We start from the raw sequence: 24393 nt of genomic DNA on the forward strand, positions 1-24393 counted from the left end.
ATATTTATTATATTTTTATATTGTCCAGTAAATTAATTTAAATATTCGATTGTGTATAACACGGGCACCCAAACCCTGCGCAATATAATATGTAACACCCTTATATAGCGGATAAGGTCTACAGCCATGATCAAGGTCAATCATGATCAAGCCATGATCGAATGAGTTCGGCGTATGGGTTTAAGCTTTCGAAGGTATGACGCAAAATTTGACCGCCCATAATAACTCGTGAACAATAAACCTGCACAACGTAATATTTCACACGCTATATAACAGATCAAGGTCCAACACCATGCCCAATTTTATCCTGATCGGATGATTACATACAGGGTGGCCACAAAGTCCCGTTACCCATGAGAATAAGTAGCATAAACCACCAAACGTACGTAAATAACTACAAGGAAAGAACTGAATGCTTTCGTGAAGTTTTATTGAGATAGGAAACATTAAGTGTCCAATGGATCAGTCTGTCGACCATTCTCATAACAAAGGATGACGACATGTTTCTGCTCGTGTGGACGATGTGCCACTTCTTTCCTTATCCTTCACATTTCTTGTGGCGAAGAGTTTCTGTTCCCATCGTAAAAGAGTTTGTTTCGGGGGAGGATCTAGTTAAAACCTTGTCCGAAAGTCTGCATACACTTCTGCCAGTGTCTTACCTGTGTAGTTTCTCTCATGCACCCAAAAATTGCAAAAACACGTTCTTCAATAGTGTAACTGGAAGTATCAGCCATCGTTCACACAATCTTTAATAATGGAAAACCTTACATTAGCATTTATAAAGGGGTAACGGGAAAACTTACATTAGCATTTCTTAACGGGTAACGGGACTTTGTGGCTTCAGGTCAAGGTCTGCCATATGCCAAATGTAATTCTGATTGGATCATTTGCATATGCGTGGGGTTTTGTCTTCGAAAATATGACGCGAACTTTGACTGCCCATAACTGGGGTGCCCAAGACCTGCACATATATTTCATTCATTTATATAACTTATTAAGATCTACCACTGTCCCAACTTCGATTCTGATCGGATTAGTTTGGCTGAACTCGTACGATGTATATAGTGTCCTTGATTTTTCGGGGAAAGTCAAATAAAGGTCAAGTTCTTGTATTCATTATATTTGACCGAACAAACTAGAATTCATCAACAATTTTTGCTACTGCGTCTCTTCGCTTATGCTTCCGATATAATTTCGATCTTGACTCATATATGTATGGGTGCTGCATATAATTTAAAATTAATATTTCCATAGCTTCTTTTGCACGCATCATACTTAAATATGAAGAACGGCATTAGAGATTTTCTTTCCCATCTGTTAAAGAATGCGGGAACTTTTCATTTGTTTTACTTGAACAAAAAATGGTTGGAAAAAAAATGAAAATGAAATGAAATGATGTTTTTGAATTTTACTTCCCACGGTTATGCCGGCTAGGGTAAAGGAGACGATGATGATAAGAAATGAATGAAATGGTGGAATGAAGAAAGTGGGACGAAACGGGAGAATCCCGAGAAAACCCACGCATACGGTGTTTGTTCACCACAGAGCTCACTTGGTGCGAGCTGGGATCGAACCAGGGACCCCATGTATCAGAGGTGAACGCTCTACCACTGAGCCACCGCGACCCCAAAAAATTGATTGGAAAATAAGACAGATGTTATTTTAGATAGGTTGGATCAAATGTTCCATACCATACAAAAATGACTCGCTACTATATACGATCGAACTGGAGTTGGATGAAAATTTGATGTACTGAATACTGAATGGAAAAAATAGACCCTATAGTGGTCTTTACTTTTAAATCTTACTTGATTTATTTCCTGTTTTTTAAGTTTTACGAGTCAATACTGTCATTACATGAAAATATTTACCTGTGTTTTGCTTAAAATATCATAAAAATTAGTAACATCATCAAAATTATTATGGATTTCATTTTTACAGGACATTTAAGACGATGGACGAGGTCTCATTGTTCAACAATCCTTTCCAAGATATCATTCTCACCCTTGCAAAGAAGAATCCATTTGAAACTAGTAACTACTTCAACTTGGTTTTCAAGGAAATGAACTCTTTCCATTCTCTAAGATATAACGAAGGAAAACTGGTGAACTATGTAGACTGGCATAGCACTCAGAGAGGTAAGAGTTCGATATGGTCTCATTACTGTATTTCTACAAGTTGTACACAGTAACGAATAAAAATAATTGCAGATGTTTAAACATAAGTCAAAAAGAATAATTTTTCATGTTTTCTATAGCTCTACATATACAGGGACGGTCAAAAAATGAAATGAAATCTTTAAGTTAAATTATGTTGGCTAGGCTAAGTGAGACGGTGATGATGAGAAATGAATGAAATTGTGGAATGAAGAAAGTGGAAGGAAGCGGGAGAACCCCGAGAAAACTCACGCACACGGTGTTTGTCCACCACAATGTTCACTTGATGTGAGCTGGGATCGAACCAGGGACGGTCAAATATTTCTGTTCGATTTCGATAGATGATTTGATGTTTGCTTAAACACATATCAACAATTATGCGAAACGAAAGATTTCAATATCAATTAAAGAAATTAACGCGATCATCAATAACGTAATACAAGGGACCAGTGGAATTGCATTTTTAGTGTCATGTTAAAATAGACGCAAACATCTTACCTGAAATTTAAAAGATAAAAGTGAAGAGTAGCAAATTTTACAAGATTCCAAAAAATAAAATTAAATAAATAAAGTTTGTGTTCAATACACATCATACAGTAAAAGAACTGGTAACAGTTTTAGGGTATTTTGTGTACGAAAGCTCTCGTCTTTTGCGCCTTTGGCGTGGAATACCCGAGATCGATTCGCAGCGGGAGCTCATGTGGTTCGGATTCCACGTTAATCAGAAGGTCCCGTGTCATATAGCCTCGGCGCTGAAAGGGTTGTTAAAATCAACTCAATTCAATGCTCTCGCGATGAAGCAAATTTAACTAAACAAGATGATATTTCGGTAGAACGTTGGGCACATGAGTGTTCAGTGGTAGTGCGCACATCTCTGGTACAAAGTGTCCTTAATTCGATTCCAGACCAGGTCATATGAGCTTCTGGTGGACAACATCGTATCTTCTGTGGGTTTCTCGAGGATTTTCCCCGTTTTCTTCCACATTCTCATGCTATCAATTGTTTCAATATCTTCAGTTTCAACAATCATCTGTCTGTAAAACTATATGGGCGCATTAGCATTCCGAGAAAAAAGAAAGATTAAAAAATCATTCTTTATTCATAAATATAAACCGTCTTTAAATCTGGATACTGGCAACATTGATAGAATCTGGTTACCTATCTTTGATGCTTATTTTGAATCTAGCAATAGTGACGTAACATAGATATAGCGCCTCCTTCAATCCAGCACACTCTTTTGCGCTGTGCTCTGCTCGTGACATTTCAGTATCCATTCTTTACGTTACATTTATATAGTGCTATGTATCCCTGATTTTACACCTTTTATTTCCTATCTGTTTTTATCCTTGTTACCTTGCCACTGAAGACGGAAATAATTTGTCGTTCCGAAACGTATGGAAAATATTTCGGCTTCCCAAGAGAGAATTCGTTGGCAAGTAGCCAATTCTTTGTTAAACATCTATCTCATTTAGACCAAAAGGCATAATCGTGGGACTTTAAATAAAAATTTCATATCATTTAATGTCGGTAGAAGGTAGAATGATTAGGTGTATACGGTTTACAGGTTATATGTCCCTTACTACAGAATCTGGTTCAAAACTTCATATTATGTAGGATTGCTTGAGGAAAAGCCAAAAGAATATGGAATAAAAATAAATACTTAGAAAAATGGAAGAAATACTGATTGAAACGAAAGGAAATATGAAATAATAATAATAATAATAATAATAATAAAAAGGGAGAGTAATAAAAATAAAATGTCTAAATTTTGGTATCTATGTAGTGTTATTAGTGAAAATCTCAAATGTGAATGGGAAATAAAACTAAGGATGGCAATGACGAAATAAGTCTTTTGAAACGAGAAAGTTTTTTAGGTCGTTGAATAAAGTTTACGGAAAAGATAATCAAATGTTTCATGTGGAATACTGTACTACACGGAGCAGAAGTAGGTACATTAACCGAAAAAGTGACGAAAAACGAATAGAATTTTTCGAAATATGGATGTAAGAGGAGTTAGAAAAAAAAAAAAAAAACTGAGTCGAGCGGGAAAAACAATGTAGAATGTTGTAAATACTAGGGGAAGAAAATAATAATATTAGAGGTAACAAGAAAAGAGAAAAAGAAGATAATTAGAACATTGTTTGAGAAGAAATTTAATTCTAATTGGTGTGGTGGTATGATGGAAGGGAAACAAAGGAAGGAAGGAAATGCTGTGATTGATAGCAACTAATATAGTTTCTACAGACCTTTAAAGTCAGGGAAAATCAGGAAAGTATACAACTTAAGTAGTTTTTATTCATATACTAGGTGAAATACCCATTCTTTGCATGGGTCAGGTAAAAATCTATGTAAACAAGCTGAACAACGAAAGGAAAAAATATCAGTCATTTCCTACTACTTTTATATATCCCGGTAAACGCCCCCTGAGACCCCTTGATTCGAATAAAAAAAAAAAAAAAAAAAGCTCTGACCCCCAGCCAATGGGGGCTGTATTTGGAAATCAACATCTGTTGGAGTATCACCATTCTCTCAGCGACCGCGAAAACTATGGATTTACACTAGTATCGGCCATTTTGGATTATTTTTACATGTCTCGGTAACCACCTGCCCGCATGCAATGGTAGCTGAACTTGCAAGTCATCGCTAATGGAAGTGTCAGCATTGATCTCAGCAACTGCGAAAACTATGGATTTGACACTAATATCGGTCATTTTGGATTATTTTACATGTCTCGGTATCTTCCCCCCAGTGACACCTGGCCCACAGCCGAATGGGGTGAATTTGGAAGTTAATGCGAACGAAGTTTCACCATTGATCTCAGCGACCGTGAAATCTATGAATTTGACATTAATATCAGTCATTTTCTACTACTTTTACATGTCCCGGTAAACGTCTCCCCCCCTGAGACCCCCGTGGTTCGAATTTTGAAAAAAAAAAAAAAAAACGCTTCGTCTTGGTCTGGGGCCTGGACCAAGGTACCCGTGACTAAAATTTGGTAACTCTCGGTCCATTCATAACAAACTCTTTATTTTATTTATATTAGATAAGATATATACAGGGTATTTCAAAAAGAATGACCTGATTTTAAAAGTCCATATGTATTGGTAAAAACATACTAAAAAATGTGATAAATTACAAAATACTCACAAAATCTTCAAGTTTTTGCTGTGCTATTACAAATGCTCTATGTGTCCACCAGCAGCAGCACGAACAACATCTAGATGATAGCTAAAATCTTCATGAACTTTACAGAATGTATCTGCGTTTACAGCAGTTTTGTTCTTCACTTCTTCTATGTGAAGACGACAGTTTTTTTTTTTTTTTTTTTTTTTTGTTTGTTTGTTTGTGCAGGTGGATCAATGCCAAAATGCCGACGAAAAGCACGCTGGACCGAAATCACTGACTCAGTCTTTGCAAACTGTAGCACATAAAACGCCTTCTGTTGAGCGGATGCCATCTTACTTCTGATTCACTGCAAACTGAAAGACGCATTGACTATTATCTAACGGCGATTTTCTGAAACTATAGGCCATTCCCATTCAAACAGCACTGATTTCCTTGCCGACACGTCCCATATTCCGTAATTATTACCGTCCAAAATCAGTTTTTTTAAACACGGTGTATAACCACAAGCTAGTGTGAGTCTTCCGATTTCAGTTCTAAGAAAGTGATTTTACTCTGTCTCAAATTTGAATAGTTGTTCAGTTGTTGCAAAAGAAGCGTGAATAAAGTCTGAAATTTTCGTTCATGTTCCTTTTAATAGTGAGCAGAATTCCTAGTTCGTTCCATAGAAATAAGAGGAATACGTTCCATGATTTCCTTCCTGTAAAAAGAACGAATTACATAGAACGCACTCCTTTCGAACACTACTATGGTGCGTATTCGAATAAACGACTATCAAAATGCACTAACAATTAATTGTAGGGATCGATTGTTGACTTCTGAACATTCAGTATCCAATAATTGTATTTAGCCTATTTGTTGAAATATTTTAAATTGTATTCAGGAGTCCATTAGTCATTTACACGAAGATTTTTCCTTGCTTAATGATATATTGACAATATTTGCCTCACCAAGTCTAACGTTTGACAATCCGTATGAAATTGTGTGTTTATTCTTCGTAGATTTTTTTAGATCGTGTGTTTAGATTTTCTGGTGTATGAATGATAGAAAGAAGGATGTATTTACAGTTCCCGCAGTATTTTGTTATGTGTTTTCCTTTCAGGTGTTGTGGTAGTGACATATGGTAATGAAGCTATTCTGGAACAGTATAAGGTGAAGAGCGATCCATTCGAATTTTTGTTTCTGAGAACAGATTTCAGAAAGAAGAAAGTACAAAAGGACGATACACCGACACCAGTTTTAATTTGGAGCTTCATTGATATGCTGTTTCCCAAGGTAATCCATTTTAATACATTTTAATATAGTTATTGTGTAATTTGTTTTATTTGATTGGCGTTGAGCATGCTAAACGTATACCAGTAGTTTAATGAGATATAGGAACTACATGTTTGAATCTCAATCTCTCGTATCAAAGTCGATAACGCTCAACTATTGAGCCACAATGAAGCTCGACTATGAAACTATAAGGATATTTCATCAGAAACCTACAGACCCAATAGTCAAAAGGAAATTTACCGTATACTTTTCTTAAAAAACACATGGAGATATGAAGTCCCCAATATGCTGTGACAATACAGAAATCATATCTTGCAGGTGATGCCGGTGTAGTATTGTGTGAAACGAAATCAAAACAGAGCAGTGGTTGCCCGCCAGGATGTAGAACTATGACGTTGCTCAAATGAGAAGCAGCGGTTTGTGCTATGTTGAAAAGACTTGTCCTTCTGGTGTCTGGAGTTATTATCATGCATAACAATGCGACACGGTGACAGCAATGTCAACCACGTTATAAATATCGGTTAAGCGCCTTGACCACTTGCCACTGTGTCTATCACCGACCTATCGCTTCTTCCCTGCTTTGAAGAACGTACTAAAAGGACAATGGTTCGGCCGTACCCAGGACAAGAAGTTTTACGAACAGGGAATTTTCAAACTTGTTAAAGCGGTGGAACAAGTACATCAACGTCTGTGGGAAGTATGTGGAAAAAATACAAGAATAATGCCTACTTCTGTTCATATCATTGTGCTTGTTTCGAATAAAACTTCATGCAAATAGCAAACTAGAGAAAAAATTATTTAGGGGCAATTTTCTAAACAATTTACGAAACTCCAATAAATTTAAACTTCCATCGAGTATCCTGAAAGGAGAAATTTATATACCTTTCAAGTATTCCCTGTTAATCTTCTCTCTTGCTGTATGAAAATTGGCACCTTTGCTAGTAGGTAAAATAAATCTATAATCAATTTGTTTTATAATATTCTTAATTTTACTTTCAGGAAGATCAGTTGTTTTCTAGAGCTAAGTAATCTCATGGAAGGCTATAAAAGACACTCTTTTAATTTTCTGACAAAGAGTAAAATCAATATGTGATAAATGGAAGTAATAACCGAATTTATATCACCCGAAATTCTTTATAGTAAAAGTAACTTTATATTTTGTTTCTTGCTTTGTATTCACCCACTGATTATGATTTCATTGCAGGCGCACCTCCTAACCAGGGGTCAACAAGTAACTGTTGTCAAATTCTGTCCAGGGGAAGGAAATCTTATTGCTGGAGGCTGCGAAAGTGGATTAGTCCAAATATGGGACCTTTCGAACAGAGTGCATACTTTTAGAATGCGTCGAACAAGACCAGAGCCTGATGAGATAAATCGTGCGATTCTGGTAAATATTTCTGTTGATTATACATTCTCCAAGCAAAATTTTTTTTTAAGGAATCTTTTAAACTACGAGGTCAAATGACGATATAGATAGAATGGATGGATAGATGCAAGTGAGCTCATAGAAATGTTAGTTCTCCATTTTTTTTCTTTCTTTCTTTACATGTGTTGTTTGTGTGTGTTTTTGTGGATATTATTTTTAAAGAACTCATGATCTGTGGTACGACATTATATTAGATGTTAAAGTTTAAACTGGTTGAGGCTGTTGCTAATTTAGTACAGCAAAGAATACTATATAGAATATGAATCTAATCTATTATTTTATATATATATATATATATATATATATATATAAGGATGATCCTTAATTTTCGACTTCCAAGTTTTTTTGAGTCTTTTTTCCTAGAATGGTTCTACATTAGGTCAAAGTAATCCTTGAGAAAAATTAACTCAGTTGAATAATAATAAATGGTCTCCCAAGAACCTGAAGTTTTTAATGCGTTTACAATATACAATATGAGGCAAAGGTGCTTTCTAAGTTTGGAAAGACGATACCGTGAAGGTAATTATACCATTAAAGGCTTAGTGATAAGTTGGAAATAACGCCAGACGTGTGTTTGTGGTGAAATCACCTCAAAACATGTTATGTGACCCCTTCCTATTAAAAATGTTGAACCTCAATCCAAGATGGCCGCCATGAGGCACTATTTGATACTATTCAATTGAGCTAATTTTTCTCATGGATTACTCTGGTAAGATATGAGACCATTTCAGGGGGGATGAGACAAAAAAAATCAGAAGTCAAAAAATAAGGACTACTTTAATACATTGAGATTATAAAATATACACAGGGTGTTGCTGGGAAAACCGACAAGCTTCACACACATGCTTCTTACATATACACAAGAGAGAAAACTTATTTTGCACTTCGCTGTTTCGGAGATACAGGCACTTCTAGGCAATGTAATGGTAATGACGCCAAGTTGGCTATACTGCGACTATCAACAAACAAATTTAGTCAACGTGCTCCTTACATCGAAGGAAGATTAAAGTTTATTTTGCACTTTGCTGAGATGCCTAGTTTCGCAAATATAGGAAGTTTTAGGCAATTTATTGATAATGATGCCTGATTGGCTACACTGCGACCATCAACAAAAAAACTGTCATCGTGTTCCTCAATATCAAAACAAGAAATTGTGTGTATTTATCCCAGAAAAATGTAAAATAAACTTTTCTCTTGTTTCAATGTAAGGAGCACGCTGACAGATTGTTTGTTGATGGTCACAGTGCAGCCAATATAACATCATCACTAAATTGCCTAAAACTGCCTGTATCTTCGAAACTAGGCATTTCTCATCGAAGTGCAAGATAAACTTTTCTCTTGTTTTGATGTGAGGAACATGTGTGCAAAATTTGCATTTTTCCTCCCGGAGCACCCTCATATACAGGGTGTCCGGTGAAAAAGTACAAATATTTTGAGTGGTGCTAGGGAAAGTCATACTAACCCAAAAAGTTTAGATGAACGTATGGTCTATTCTTCCTGGTTTCCAAGAGATAGAAGAGGGTACCTTTTCAGCCTCTGAAACTGATGAGTTTCAGTTAATTACGTATAGAACAATACCCTGTATTTGATGTAAAGACGAAAATTGTATCTCACTCAACAAATAATGAAGTAAGCTTTTCGACGGTGTACAGATTATTGCAAGTATTTCTAAAGGAGGAAAGTAACAAAGGAAAAAGTTAAAAATTTCCCTCTAAAATTCTCTTTTTGTACAATTGAGGAGTTTGATGCAATAAGGGTATAAGTCTGAAACTTGCAGTTGGAGAAAAACGATGTTGAAAATTTAAGTAGTTTTTTTTTTTCCTTTCTTACATAAAACAATGTAATCTGCAGAATTTTATTCCGATATTGAATTGAAATGTTACTAGGAGGCTAAACAAGCATGGCAAAAGCCACAAATGTGTTTGATGCAAAAAGGGCGTAAACTCGCTTACGTCCTTAGTACATCAAACTCCTCAATTATATCCTGTTATTGAGTGCAAGCACTGCCACTAGGAAAAAAAAAAACAAAAAAAAACTAGGTGGATACTACACTCTATTCCAAGGATGCTGTTAAAGATTCACGTTGTTGGCATGTGGAGTAGTCTAGAAAAGAATTATAATGTAACCATACGTCGGTAAAAGCAATGTTGCTTGTACCTTTCTATTGTTTATTTCAATAATGTTATTTAATAATAATTTATTTAATTGCAATAATAATTAATTTCCAATTACAGTGTCATGGGAATTTCATTAATGTTACAATAGAAAAATATATGGTAAAGTACAGAAATACAGTATGTACAAAAATAGAAAGGTGATAAAAATGTAATTAGACGCAGTTTCTGCTGTACAATAGGAAGGTAAATTCAGTAAAAGAAGATACAGTATCTAACAGAAATCTAACTTTGGTATTTCCGATACAATATATGGTATGTGATCAAAGAAGCTTTTCAAAAATATCACCATCTTCTTCGATGCATTTTGCAGTACAGGCCATTACATGTCTTGTTGCCCATCTGATGTCTTCTATGCGCTCCTCCATGGTAATGAATTGCTGGACGATTGTTCTGTACTAGTTCGTCTCTTGAGTTCAGTCTTTGTCTGCACACAATGTTCTTCAACCACCCTCCACAACCAAAAATCCACAGGTGTTAGGTTGAGTGAACGAAGTGGCAAGTGAACTGGTCCTCCCCGATCTATACAGCGATTTGAAAATTTTTGATCAAAATACTGACGTACAACGTGGGTAGCGTGAGAAGACACTCCGTCGTGCTGGTATATTAATAACAACCTAGTTTGAAGAGGGATATTCTCTAGCAGTCCTGGTAAGTTACTGCGCAGGAAGTGCAAATAGGATTCACCGGTCAAACGCTGAGGCGGGAAAAAAGGGGCCAATCATCTTATCATCAATAATCTCAGCCCACATATTTACCACAAATCATCTTGGTAATATCTTACTGTCGTTGCCCTAGGATTTCTTTTACTCCAACGATGTGCATTGCAGAAATTATTGATCCCGTTCCGGGTAAAAGTGGCCTCATCAGTAAACAGAATGAGTGGCAAAATATTAGGATGTGCTTATATCCATCCACAAAACGCAACACATTGTTCACTGTCTTCTGGATGGAGATGCTGCGCGCGTTGAAGATGAAATGGATAAAGCCCATCTCCTCGAAGTATATCATGTACATACATACGGAGAAGTTGAAGCCGACGCGAAATCCTTCTAACACTTGTTGTTGAACTGTGCTGCATAGTCTGAATATGTCTTCATCTTGGTCAAGGGTATATCGTGAAGCCTACTCTGATGTTACCCTTGCACTGGGAAGCTTACGAGTTTCACGTAGTTGATTATACACGTGTCAGAACACGTGTGGATTGGGGACTCTATGGTTAGGAAATCTTCGATAGTATTCCTCTACAGCAACTGTGTAACTGCCATCACAAAACCCATAGAGGTACAACGTGCTCGCATACTCACCATGTGTGAATATGAACGGCATTCTCCTGTAAAACTTCTCCTTCCACACTACCACTTTAGTAATTCTGAAATAAATGGATAAGTCACCTCCTCACTGTCATTATCTGTAACTAATAGCTCACAAACTAAATTTAACAGTATCTGTAATTTTTTTTTTTTTTTTTTTTTTTTTTTTTTTTTTACCTAGTTAAATGGTTTTACCCTTTCTCCGGGGCAGTATCTGTACTGCACATCATGAAAATGAAATGAAATCTTTAAGTTTTACGTCCCACAGTAATGCTGACTAGGCTAAAGAAAACGGTGATGATGAGAAATAAATGAAATGGTGGAATGAAGAAAGTGGGAGGAAACGGGAGAATCCCGACAAAACCCACGCACACGGTATTTGTCCACCACAAAGCTCAGTTGGTGTGAGCTGAGATCGAACCAAAGACCCCATGCACCAGAGGTGAACGTGCTCTAACAAACAAGAGTGGTACCATATCACGTCAGACTACGTTAAGATATGTAAATTGTTTGTGTGTACTAAAATACTAGTTATTTTACAAATTCTGCCAATGTACTATGATTAGTGTTGTAAATAGAAAAAAAACGGTTCGTATTTTTTCAGAAATGTGCGTTTTTTTAGAAAAAAAACATTGCCTCTCGTTTTTTTTCTAAATTTCGTTTTTTTTCAAATAGTCATTTGTAATGCATCTTACGTCTATTTAAGTATAAAATATTTTTATGTACGTGTAATCACCGTAAAATGCAACATAAATTAAACGCTAGATACTGATAATCTACAAATATTTTACAATTTACATGAATACCATACCTATTAACAATTCGGGTTTCAGCAGTTTTCATCATTATCAACTAAGAAATAAAAGTAGAAATGAAATGGTAGGGAATCGAACCAGGGTCTCCAACGCCAAAGGCGCGTACGCTAACCGCTTAGCCACGGAGGAGCTCAAGATTTCGGGGAGGGGGGCTTAAGTCCGGAAGCTCCCCTTAAATACGCCACTGTATATATGCAACACGTGCATTTGCGTGGAACGGCAAGCTTGGATGGTCCGGCAAAATCTGTCATAAGTATATTATTTAAATTAAATATTTCTTGTTGGAAACAGACTTCATGATGATGGTAGTTACATTTACTAAGCTGACCTTCTATTTGAATACTACATTCATAAATTATATTTAGTTTGCATTAGTTTAGGCCACATGGACAATGCTAAAGCAAATGGTCGAATAAATCCGAGCACAAATTGCTTGATTGTTGTCAAATGCAAGAATTCAATTCTCGAATAGTAGTGAATATCTGTTCCATTTAGTAAGTTATCACAGTTTTGATATGAAAGTAGTCTTGTTTTTGTCAGAAGCAAGTTCCTTATCATTGAAGATAGAAACAAGTTTTTTTAAAAAAATGTTAGAAGATGTAGAAGAAAAATCGAGAAATAAAGATAAAAGAGCTAGTTGCACTGGAATTGCAAACTGATACATTGAGATTGAAGCTCGATAGTGAATTCTATAAAAAGGATTACCATCTTTCCTCTGCAGGTGTGTTTGCTTTATCTTTCACTATCATAATAGATTAACATTTAAAGAAAAAACAGACACAACGGAATTGCATTTTTAGTAAGTATTTAAGCCTTTCAGAGTGCGACTGCACTTACCCTCACCTTTGTTGTTCATGCTGGAGTAGCATACTTAAAATCATGACTTTTAAGATTTGTTCTTTCTGGAGAAAGGGGGAGGCGGCAAATTATGCCATTGCACGAGGCGACAAATTGATAGGATCGGAACTGAAGATATGTATATAAAAGACATGAGAATAGGATGACTCAATTTGAAGTAATGCAGGGTGTTTCAAAATTTATATTAGGGCTTTGAAACTTTGTAGTATCTATTACAATTAACTTACAATTATAAATATTATATCAAATGAAAGAGCAACTCAAACAGTTTTGTACGCACGCATGTACATGCATTGTTTCTTCTGTCTGCCGTTAGAAAGAGCAAGTAGCAAAGATGGAGACTACAGAGCAGAAAGCTTTTTGTGTTTTAATAAAAACTGAATCTGTACAGTGCAATCGTCTGTGTGAAGAATATTAAGGAGACGCTTGCAACTACGTCTTTATTGTTTGCAGTTGCTACAGGTCTAAAGCCTACAGACTACGGTTTACGTGCCAATTTCGCAAGTGAAATATTGCTGCATAACAATGAAGATTTTCTGGATCGTGTCGTCTTCAGTGATAAATCGACTTTTCACCTAAGAACTAATGTGAACACTCATAATGTTTGCATCTGGCCGTCAGCAAATCCTCAGGAGATGGTACAGTTCAAACGAGACTCCCCTAAATCGAATGTGTTTGTGCCATATGGCGGAAAGTTTATGGGCCTTTCTCGCCTATCGACTAGATGTGAGCCGTGTGACGAATGAATCTCACATTGAACACTTGTAGCAAAGACTGTTTGAGGTGCTCTTTTACTTGATGCATTGCTTATAATTGTACGTAAAATGTAATAAGTACTACGAAGACTTAAAACCCCAAAATTTATTTTGAAACACCCTACATTTTTCACCAACAGTGTTGGAACTAAGATGTAAAACGGAGAGAAAATTTTCCTTATAAAGTTATTGTTTACAACAAAGATATTATTATTAGTCGAGACTATAACTACAACAACAACACGAGTTAGTAGTCAAAAAAATGTAATCAAATGTATACTCGGTGGCCCAGGTGCCCAAAGTGGCACACACAGGTGTGTCACTTGTTTAATCCGCTCCAGTGTGAACACTAATTAAGATATCGAGATATTATTCTTGCAAAATGTGGTTGGACTATAGTTTATCATATTAATTTCTTTTTTCTTCTGGTGTCGAATTTCCTTCTCAAATTTCACCCCAGTCAAAAATTCGAGAATTTTCTAATTTCGAATTTCCTTTACTTTTTTTCCCTGTAGCTTCCTTCGTTGTAAAAAGACATCCTTAAGACTTGCCAGGTAGATACCTCGGATGGATACCTAACTGTTGACATCAATTGGACGGGCCTGCGCGCAGTGTTGCCAATTAGGAAAATTAAAATTCTCCTATATTTGGGCAAAACATTAGAAATTTTTTGTTTATAAATCCGTACCTATACGTCCGAGTGCAAGTCAACTTACGCCAATCGAACATTTGTCCTTACTTAACAAACGAAAGTACAACTCGTTACAATGGGGTAATTAGGGGGCGCACGTAAAATTCGTATTTATGTTCTAGCCGTTGATTTTTCTAGTTTTTCCTTACTTTTCTGTTTACCGTAATATATTTTTGGTAATTAGAAGCTTTGTTCCTTAAATATCGCCATAATACTTGTAGGTTATATTAGTGGTGTACCAATGTTTAATTTAAGATAGGTTCCGTCTGTTTGGTAGCAATGTTGCCAGCTACAGAATATTTTAATTCCAGATTTTAGGGGGAAATTTTGGAAAAATTATATGTTTTGTCTCTATTATTTCCCTCTTGTTTGCTATATCGGAACAATCGTACCAGTATCTGGAAGTCTCGTCTTTGCTCTACACAGCACACTATAGAAAGTTTGAATATGATAATTAGGGGAAGTACAGTTGAGGTTTACAGTGGACCTTGTTCTCTAATTGGAGAGATGACAGTGATTTTTTAAAAGGTAGAATGAGATATTTTTATTGACATGTTTACTTTATTAGATATCGTCACAATACTTGTAGGATATATTAGAGGGACACCAAAGCTTATTTTAAGATAGTTTGTGCGTGTCTGATAGTAGTGTTGCTAGCTACAAAAAATTTTAGTTCCAGATTTTAGGGGCGAATTTTGGGAAAAATTCCCTTTTTTATTTCTATTATTTCCTTCTTGTTGGCTACATTCGAACAAATGTACCAGTATCTAACAGCCTTATTCTTAGCCTACACAGCGCACCATAAAAAGTTTCACTAGAATAATTAGGGGAAGTACAGTTAAGGTTTATAATAAACCATGTTCTGGAAATGGTAAGAAAATGGTGAATTTCTGGGGTAGAATGAGATTTTTTTAAATTTCATGCTTACTTTGTTATATATCGCCATGATACTTGTAGGATATATTCTTGGAGTACAACGGTTTATTTTCAGATAGTTTTCGTCTGTCTGATGGCAGCGTTCCAGCCAAAACAAATAATTCCCGCTATTAGGTGAAAAATTCGGAAAATTTCCCTTTTCCCCTCTATTATATTACCCTCTTACTGGCTACATTGAAACAAACATACCACTACCTGAAAGCTTCTTCTTTGCCCTACAGAACGCACCATAAAAAGTTTCAATAGGATAATTAGAGAAGCTGTACCCCGGCATATTTGATTTTTGCTTCTAAGGCGTAAAAAGTGTCAAATTTCATGTGTATGACAGAATTTTTTCTTCCCCTCTTTGAATGGAAGCCAGCGACTTCAGAATTTCACTGTACCTTGTCAACACACCAAAGATTTGTTTAGGTGACTTGAACCCATATAGCAGCAGTGGTGCTAGATACAAAAAATTTTTGAAATTCGGTTAGGGAATTTTTTGTAAATTTTCACCCCTACATTTCCCTCAAAAATTTCCCACCCGTTGGCAACACTGCAATGCAACTTACACCAAAAAATAGCCACATGCATTTTCTTAAAAACAAGGCCTTAACCATATCAATCGAGTGAATAGTTTTTGAGCAATAAGTCACTAACTGGAAATTTAGAAAAACACCAAAAATGACCTGGGGCCGAAAGGAATAATCACACAATTTTGCTCGTATAGGTTCAAAGAAACAAACGATTTGTAAGTTACGAGGGCTTCGACTCAAGTTCTGTTGATTATTTCAATAATCTGCAACATAAATCAATAAATAATAGTTGCCAGAAAAAAAACAGACTTTTGAAAAAAAACATGAAAAAGAACGATGTTTTTTATTGAAAAAAAACTTCACAGAAAAAAAACCGTTTTTTTACAACACTAACTATGATGGTTGAATCGGTGTTGTTAGTTCTGTGGTGTATTTGACTACATATTTGTTTTACTGCCAACTATTGTTCACGAAAGTAACTGATGATTGTGTACACCAGTCGAGACTTTTTTAGGACAACTATTTTACATTGTTTTCTGTATTTTAATATTCATATGTATCTGTAATAAATATTTCGATGACACTGTTATTGCAAATCGATTATTATTGCAATTAAATAAATTATTATTGAATTATAAATTACTATTAAATAATATTATTGAAATAAACAGTCTCAAGGCGCAAGCAACATTGCTTTCACAGGCGTACAGTTACATTTTTTTTTTCTCGACTACTGTTCATACAAACAACGTGAATCTTTAACATCATCCTCAGCATAAAATGCAATATCCAGTTAATTTTTTTTCTGTTGTCCTAGTGAGAGCATTTCCACTCAATTTCATTAGATAATTGTACAAAAAGGGAATTTTAGAGGGAAATTTCAAAATTTCCCCATGTTTCTTCCCTCCTCTAGGCATACTTGCAACACTGTCGGAAAGCTTACTTAATTACCTTTCGAACGAAATATGTAATTTTCGTCTAAACACCAACTACAGGATGTGATACACGCAACTAACTAAAACCCAGCAGTTTCTGGGGCTGAAACGGTATCCCCATATTTCGGAAACGAGCGGGAATAGATCATATGTTCATATCAACTTTTTGGCTTAGTATGACCTCCCCTACTATCTCCGAAAGTATCTGTACTTGCTTAACGGACTTCCTGTATATATATCAGAGTTGTCCTTATTTTTCGACTTCCGATTTTTTTTTTTTTTTTTTTTATCACCTTCTTAAAATAGTTTCGTATCTGACCAAAGTAAGCATTGAAAAATTTAGCTCAATGGAATAATATTAAATGGTGCCTCAAACGATTTCAAGTTTTGAATGCATTTACAGTATACAATATGAGTCAAAGTTACCGTCTAAGTTTAGAACGGCTGAAGGGAGAGACACCATAACTTGGATAGAGGTAACGAAGGGAGCACCGCATGTATTTCTGTATAGTATCATTATGGTGGCCATTTTGAAGTCCGTCATCTTGGATTCAGGTCCAAAATTTTTAAGTAGGAAGGGGTATTTTACATATTGTCTTGGGGTAGCTTTTCACAACAAATACATGTGACGTTATTTCTAACTTATCTATAATCATTTAATAACTATTTCCTTCATAATACATGTTTTTTAACTTACAGTTATCTTTCTGAACTTACAAGGTACCTTTGCCTCATATTGATACTGTAAACGCATTAACAACTTGGGATACCATTTGTTATTATTCAGTATTATTCATTTGATATTAGGAGCTAATTCTTCTCATGGGCTACTTGGGTTTGATATGGAAGCATTTTAGATGGTGAGTCTCAAGAAATATCGGAAGTCGAAAAATAAGGGACACGCTAATACCGTATTTGCGCGAATATAAGCCACACCTAAACTTTTGACACGAGATTATAGAAAAAGTAAATTTCCAATATAGGCCGCAGTACTAAATTTACGGGAACATTCAGTTAGACAGTACTTTGAGATGCATCTCTCTTCCTCCCCTTCTTTAACTCCTGCATAACTAAGGGTGACTCATGAAGATGACCTTCTTTGTGATAGTGAATCTGACCAGCATTCTGAACGTCTAGCAAGAGTGAAGATTTAGACGCTGGTGATGCTGAGATGTGGGAAGTGATTGTGGTTGATTTGGGTACAAAGAAGCTGACGCAGTTTTGCGAAACAAAGTTGCTTTTCTTTTTTCAAGAACAGCTACTGTATATAAATATACCCTATATATTATGTATACTGTATAAGAAAGATACGTATTCCTGCTAATAAAAGTATTAAGTGTACAAGTGTTTGTTTGCCAGTTTAAGGTGTTAACGGTACCGAATGAAGGTGGCAATTTTTGCGAACAAGGTAAGTTTTTGTGCTATTGTCTTCTTGAATCTTTGATGATTTACAAAAGTAACTGCAGAAACTTGTAATGGTATTCATTTCAACCCACAAGATAAATATACATGTCAATTTTGAAATTGACGATTTATTATCTGAAAGGAGGAAATCTCGCTCGCAGCCGCAGCATGATTTTTGAAGCCAAAATTTAGGGGGAAAAAATGCGGCCTATATTCGCGCAAATATGGTCTTGTATAGGGTGGCCCAAAAGTAGGTATACAGTCCCGTACTGATCAGATCACTGCATTTTATATAATTTCTTATTGTTATTCAAAGTTTCTTTATTATTTGTTCTTAATGTTTTTTTACTTATATCTTAAGCTCGGAAGAGCCGAGGCAAATAAACCTATAAGCTAGAATATTATACTTGATCAATGCAGGGGTGTATACCTACTTTTGTGCCATCCTTTTACGTATATACATTTGAAATACCCAAATCAAAATCTCCCATTATTCTGTCCCACTCTGTATTTTCATTAATTCTGATCTTTTCGCATGAAGAATGGGCTTCTGCTAGTATTTATTCAAGTTTACGTAGTTAGAAAGAAAATAAAATCTTAGCAGATGCTTATGAAAATAAAAATCATTGGTACCTAGTGACTGTCTAGGGACATCTATATACTGAAATTGCTTTTTAAAAAATCAAGTATGCAAGATAAGTAACATGGCTAAACATGTTCAATCGTTTTATAAGTTATTATATTTTTATGTAATTATTTCCCCTTTCTCTTTCTGCTCAAATGATCAAACGACTGGTCACTATGTGGGAAGCTGTGTTCATCTGTTCAGTGGTTTTTGTATGGATATATGCTTCTGTAGATAATCACTTACATGTGAATTATTTTGATCCTATATATATTTATATATATTCAAATTGAAATCCTTCATTTACCTTCGATGATTCTATATAATCATCGTTTACTTGATTTAATATTTTGAAAGAAAGACTTTTGAATGGTTAGTTAAGTTGCTCAAATTTAATCAACTGCACTTGCTACAAACTACTACTGCCAGTGGCGTATTTAGGATTTTGTTTCGGGGGCGGGGCTATGCACAACACGTGAATAAGCACTTATATTCTTCCTTTTGGGTACCCGTAAATTTTAATGTAGTTGTGAATATAACAAATTTATTTCGGGTTTGGGGGGGGGGCTTGAGCTCGATAACCCATTCCCCCCTAAATACGCCACTGACTACTGCATTTGTTACTTGTTTATCGAAACTTAGTATAGATTCTATTACAAGCTGTTTTACCCCTTACTTCGCCATTTAAAACTCACATTGTAGCATTTGAACCTTATTTATAAGTGTGTATGTTTTTATGTATGTATAGTTTCATAAATAGTTCAAAATCGTTAACTCATAACTTCTCAGGAAGCAAGCATATTTATTAAAGATCAGGATAGTGAAATCAGATTTTTTTTTTTTTTAATTTACCTCTTTCCATGAAGTTATTGTTCAGTATATACTTTTCTATTTACGTTGAATTATTATGATGGATTTAGGTTTCTCAGTAATCGTTAAGCAAGTGACATCTAAACATATTGCATTATTATACCAAAGCAGATAGATTTTACAGGTAGAGAATATTGTCATATGATAGTTTTGGAATTTATGTTTGAGTCTGAGATTGATAACAATATTCTATTATTATTTTATTTATTTTTCTCTAGAAAAAGTTGTATGTATGGCTAGATAAAAAAGTTCCAATTGTACCCAAGATAAGGCCTCTCATTACAACATCATTCAGGTCTTCACATACGAGAAGAGTATCTGATCTTCAGTGGCTTCCTCAACATGTGCAGGTAGGTTCAAAGATTTTAAAAGTAATGCTCGTATAACAGCGTTTCTCAACGTTTTTAAACCCGAAGACCACTAAAATATCTAAACTGTTTTTACGGACCACGAATTTTATATTTACCAATTTTGATGCATGTGTGTATATTCTTAATATTTGCGACAAATTGTACCATTAGATTAAATCCAAAATTATATTGTAATAAACCTGTAGGAAACAATAAACAACAACCAGCTTCTTGAAATATGGATACTACATTTTTCCTCAAACAGCAAGGGAAAGCAGAAGCATCCTTGTTTACTGCACCGCTCTTTGTATTTCCCTTCCTTCTGTGATATTAATTGTCAGTGTATACCACGGTCTCTTTCAAGTTAGTGACAAATGCAGTCATGTAGTTCTACCCATTTCCTGAAAATATAAGATTTTTGTTTTGATAGTTTTAACTCTGTCTCCGGAGCACTTGCACAGTCTTCGCGGACCACTGGTGGTTCACGGATCATAGGTTGAAAAACGCTAATTAAAGAAAGTCTCGAGTAACTTGCAATCTGTGAACCAAGTTAATTACGATGACTTGGAGCATGAAAGTGAATGTTGAAGTGTTGTGAGCAACGAGAACTACACTGCTGGACATTAAAAACAAGGTTCACACTGGCCTTGAAAGTCAGGAAAATGCTTCAAAAATATGTCGCTCGAGAGTCATGGAAATCTCAATATTTCACTGAAGCCATCAGTATATATATATATATATATATATATATATATATATATATATATATATATATATATATATATATATATTATTTATTTATTTATTTATTTATTTGGAGCTGCCCACAGAAGATGTGAGAAACACCTTGGAGAACCAAGAAAAAAGACTGAAAAAGGAAACTTCTCTTTATGAGAAGCAGAAAGTGTTAAACAGTGCTTGAGGTTGGGTCCCTGGTTCGATTACAGGTCTCGCTAAATGGGCTTTGTGATGGAAAAACACCGTGTGTGGGTTTTCTCGGGATCTTCTCGTCTTCTCCCACTTTCTGCATTCCATTATTTCGTTTATTACCATAATCACCGTCTTCCTTAGCCTCGGACCATAATTGCAGGATTACTATACATATGCAGTCACTCATGTCTCTTGTGTGCAATCAAAGGGAGCAGCAGCAATGGTCGCAATACAAACATTCCTTCCCTCCCAGACATGTAGGGGATGTGACTGCCCCAGTCGGCATAACCGATCACACAAGAAGTTTGCTCTCTTAGTCTGTGGTATGACGCGGTCATTAGAATCCTGCAGGTTTTGTGTATTATTTTCTGTAGCCATCGAGCCCATATTTTTACAACTGTGGCAATATTCCGTCGAACATAAACACGAATGTTACGTAGGGATAATCCACAGTTGCGATATGAGACAATTCTTTTGCGATTAGTGACAGAAACCTTCTGAAATTGTTGCCACTCTCGACGGCGAGGCATTTTTCAATCATCCAAATATACTCAGGTTACGTCAACGCTCGGTCATTACCGAACTCTGGTTCTCTGGCCTGGCCTACCTTCGCTTGATGTTATATGTGGACGTAGTCTGCGTACATGATGCCTTGCAAATCTGTGCTGTTAGTCACTGTAGTGTCCCATCCTGTACACATTCTGCAAATGTAGGTTCAATATTATTAATCCTTCTTCGTTTGCATTTTTAATGTCCAGCAGTGTAGTTTCGTTGTTTGACAAAATTTAAGCTGATTTCTTTAATAGAAAAAGCGAAGGATTCATTTTGTGAATTATTCATCTCTATTGTCATCGAGTTTATCTCTTTTTTTAAGAGAGGATTTGTTTTTCTGTACCTTGAAATGACATGGTCACCATCCTGGCTGCTTAGGATAGAAGCTAAGATGTGAATTAGGTAAGAATAGAATAAACAGAAACCTTAAACACTTTCTGTCTACGCGAAATGATAGTTTTGTCTACTGAATATACAGGAAGTAATGTTCTCAAGTACAAAACAGGTGTAAGTTTAGTGTTACTTTAATATGTATTTCCTTTGCCAGTAGTGTTTATTATATACTTATTTTCTATTTTCACAAAGTTTCTCAAAAATTCGAGCCTGTGTTTAGCACAAAATAAATAAGTACACTCACACCTTATATGGTTTTTGGCCTGAATATTTTATCTTCTTGATACTATTTACTTTTACTGTGGACTCATACCCACTGTCTTTAGTATGTTGAGGAATAGTTTTCAAATGTTCTCAAAATTTTGCAATCGAATTTACTAAATAAATAAATATAGCTTGTACTTATCGCCGTTCGAGTGATTTCTTTTAATGATTCTTGACTCAATAGAAGATTCCACAAAAGTTCAAACTGATCTATTAGAGGAAACTCTCGTGTTTTGTTTTACGAATAGGGAACTGGAACCACTCTATTGTAATTAGTTTCTGTCCAAATTTAAAGATTTCAAAAAGTAAAGCTTGTGTTTGTTTCGTAGTTTTCAAGTTGAGTTAATAGTCATCCTGTAACTTATATGAAAATAAAAAGCTTACTTTGATGCGTTCTAATATCATAAAATCCTTACATTTCGTCTGAAACCGTCAGATATAGTCAGAAACGTTAAACCTGTCTATTTCCGACATCAGTTTGACTTGTCTTTATCTGTATATATCTTAAAATTCAACTTATAACCTAGCGTGTGACGTGAAACTTAAAGATTTCATTTCATTTTCATTTTCAACTTATAACCTACAACATGCATTTCAAAATTGACTTTAGGAGTATGTTGCTGAAATGACCTTCTGTTCTACATTCTAAGTGCCGAATAGTTAATATATTGTGAGTAGGTCCCGAACTCATTACCTCTGCTCTGCAAGTTTTAGTTTGCAAAATCCTGGGATGGCTTGACAGTTCTAAATCCTCTACATCTTAATTTTATCTTTGTTTATTTGAGCTACAAGAACTGACAAGACCATACTGCACAATATATAATCTAGAAACATACTCAGTAGATGTGAACAATCGTCGGTATTTCTATAATTTCCATAATTCTCATGTACTTTGAATACCTGAATACTCCGTAGCTTCTTGGTTAGGACACCTTCTTTTCGTGTTCGTGTTTTCATGTCTAATCTTCCATGGTCTTGTATGAATCTCCAATGTGATAGGTCATGTCCTTCATAATCTTATAACCCGAAGACACTTATGGAAAAATGAGCTGCTTACCGTTGTTTCGTACACAGGTTCTCCATAGAATCTGATTTCTCTTTATTAATAACAATAATAATAATAATAAAAAGAAAATAAATATGTATAATGTGTAATTCAATTCTTCTGTGTTTTAAAAGAACCTTAGTTTTTAAGTTTCAGTTTATGATACTTTATTTTATAGGTAGATCGATTGGGCCACCTGGAATATGTTCCAGAACCATTAGCCAGTGCTCAATTTTTAACATCAAGTTTCGATGGAACTATTCTCTTATGGGATCTGTTGATAAGTTTAACTGAACTGATACCGGGAAAGTATGAGCGCCGGAAGAGAATTAAAAGGTTACAGAAGAGACGTCAATTTCAGATCTTTGTAACAACATTTGATGAATTAGTTGGAATCTTCAGACCTAATTATCAGGTGAGAATATTATCTCCAATCTGGTGCAGTTGTGAAGTTCGTTTGAAAAATAAAATTAAATAAATGTTTAAAGTGGAATAGTAGCAATGGTGACTTGATTGTCTTGGCGTAGGATAAATGAAATATTTCAGTTTAAAGTCCCACGATTATGCCCCTGGCATAGGATAAGATGCAATAGTGGGCGTTTGGTTTTGATTTGATATGATTTTGAGTTTGATGTCCCTTTCAGCAGCTAGGCTATATGAGACAGGACCTACTGATTAACGTGGAATCCGAACCACATGAGCTTCCGCCGAGAATCAAACCCGTGTCTCCCACGCCAAAGGCGCGTACGTTAACCACTTAGCCATGGAGGAGCTCTAATGGGCGTTTGAGTGTTCGTCAATAGACTTCCTCACTTCTTAAACCACAGAGTCAAGTAGGTAAAAGTTTATGATAATTTAAGAGCAAATATCTGAATAATATATACTTTTTGTAGGAACTGATGGATTCGGTGACTCAGTGGTAGAGCCTTCACATCTGGTGCACGGGGTCCTTGGTTCGATCCCAGCTCGTGCCAAGTGAGCTTTGTGG

General features: G+C 35.5%; 1 protein-coding gene across 7 annotated transcripts in view; it reads left to right on the forward strand.

Moving 5' to 3' along the window:
• The window catches only part of LOC145688030 (dynein axonemal intermediate chain 3-like), a 102479-nt gene that overhangs the window by 53849 nt on the left and 24237 nt on the right, over positions 1-24393 (forward strand). For all 7 annotated transcript variants that reach the window (XM_081761712.1, XM_081761710.1, XM_081761715.1 and 4 more), the window contains exons 7-11: positions 1942-2138; positions 6382-6554; positions 7759-7941; positions 20090-20221; positions 23584-23820. In XM_081761712.1, coding sequence (XP_081617838.1) covers positions 1942-2138; positions 6382-6554; positions 7759-7941; positions 20090-20221; positions 23584-23820 — 922 coding nt within the window. The remainder of the gene's footprint in view (positions 1-1941; positions 2139-6381; positions 6555-7758; positions 7942-20089; positions 20222-23583; positions 23821-24393) is intronic.

The sequence above is a fragment of the Thermobia domestica genome, chromosome 6 (assembly GCF_964235325.1).
Source record: "Thermobia domestica chromosome 6, izTheDome1.hap1.1, whole genome shotgun sequence".
In the NCBI taxonomy this organism is placed as follows: Eukaryota; Metazoa; Arthropoda; class Insecta; order Zygentoma; family Lepismatidae; genus Thermobia; species Thermobia domestica.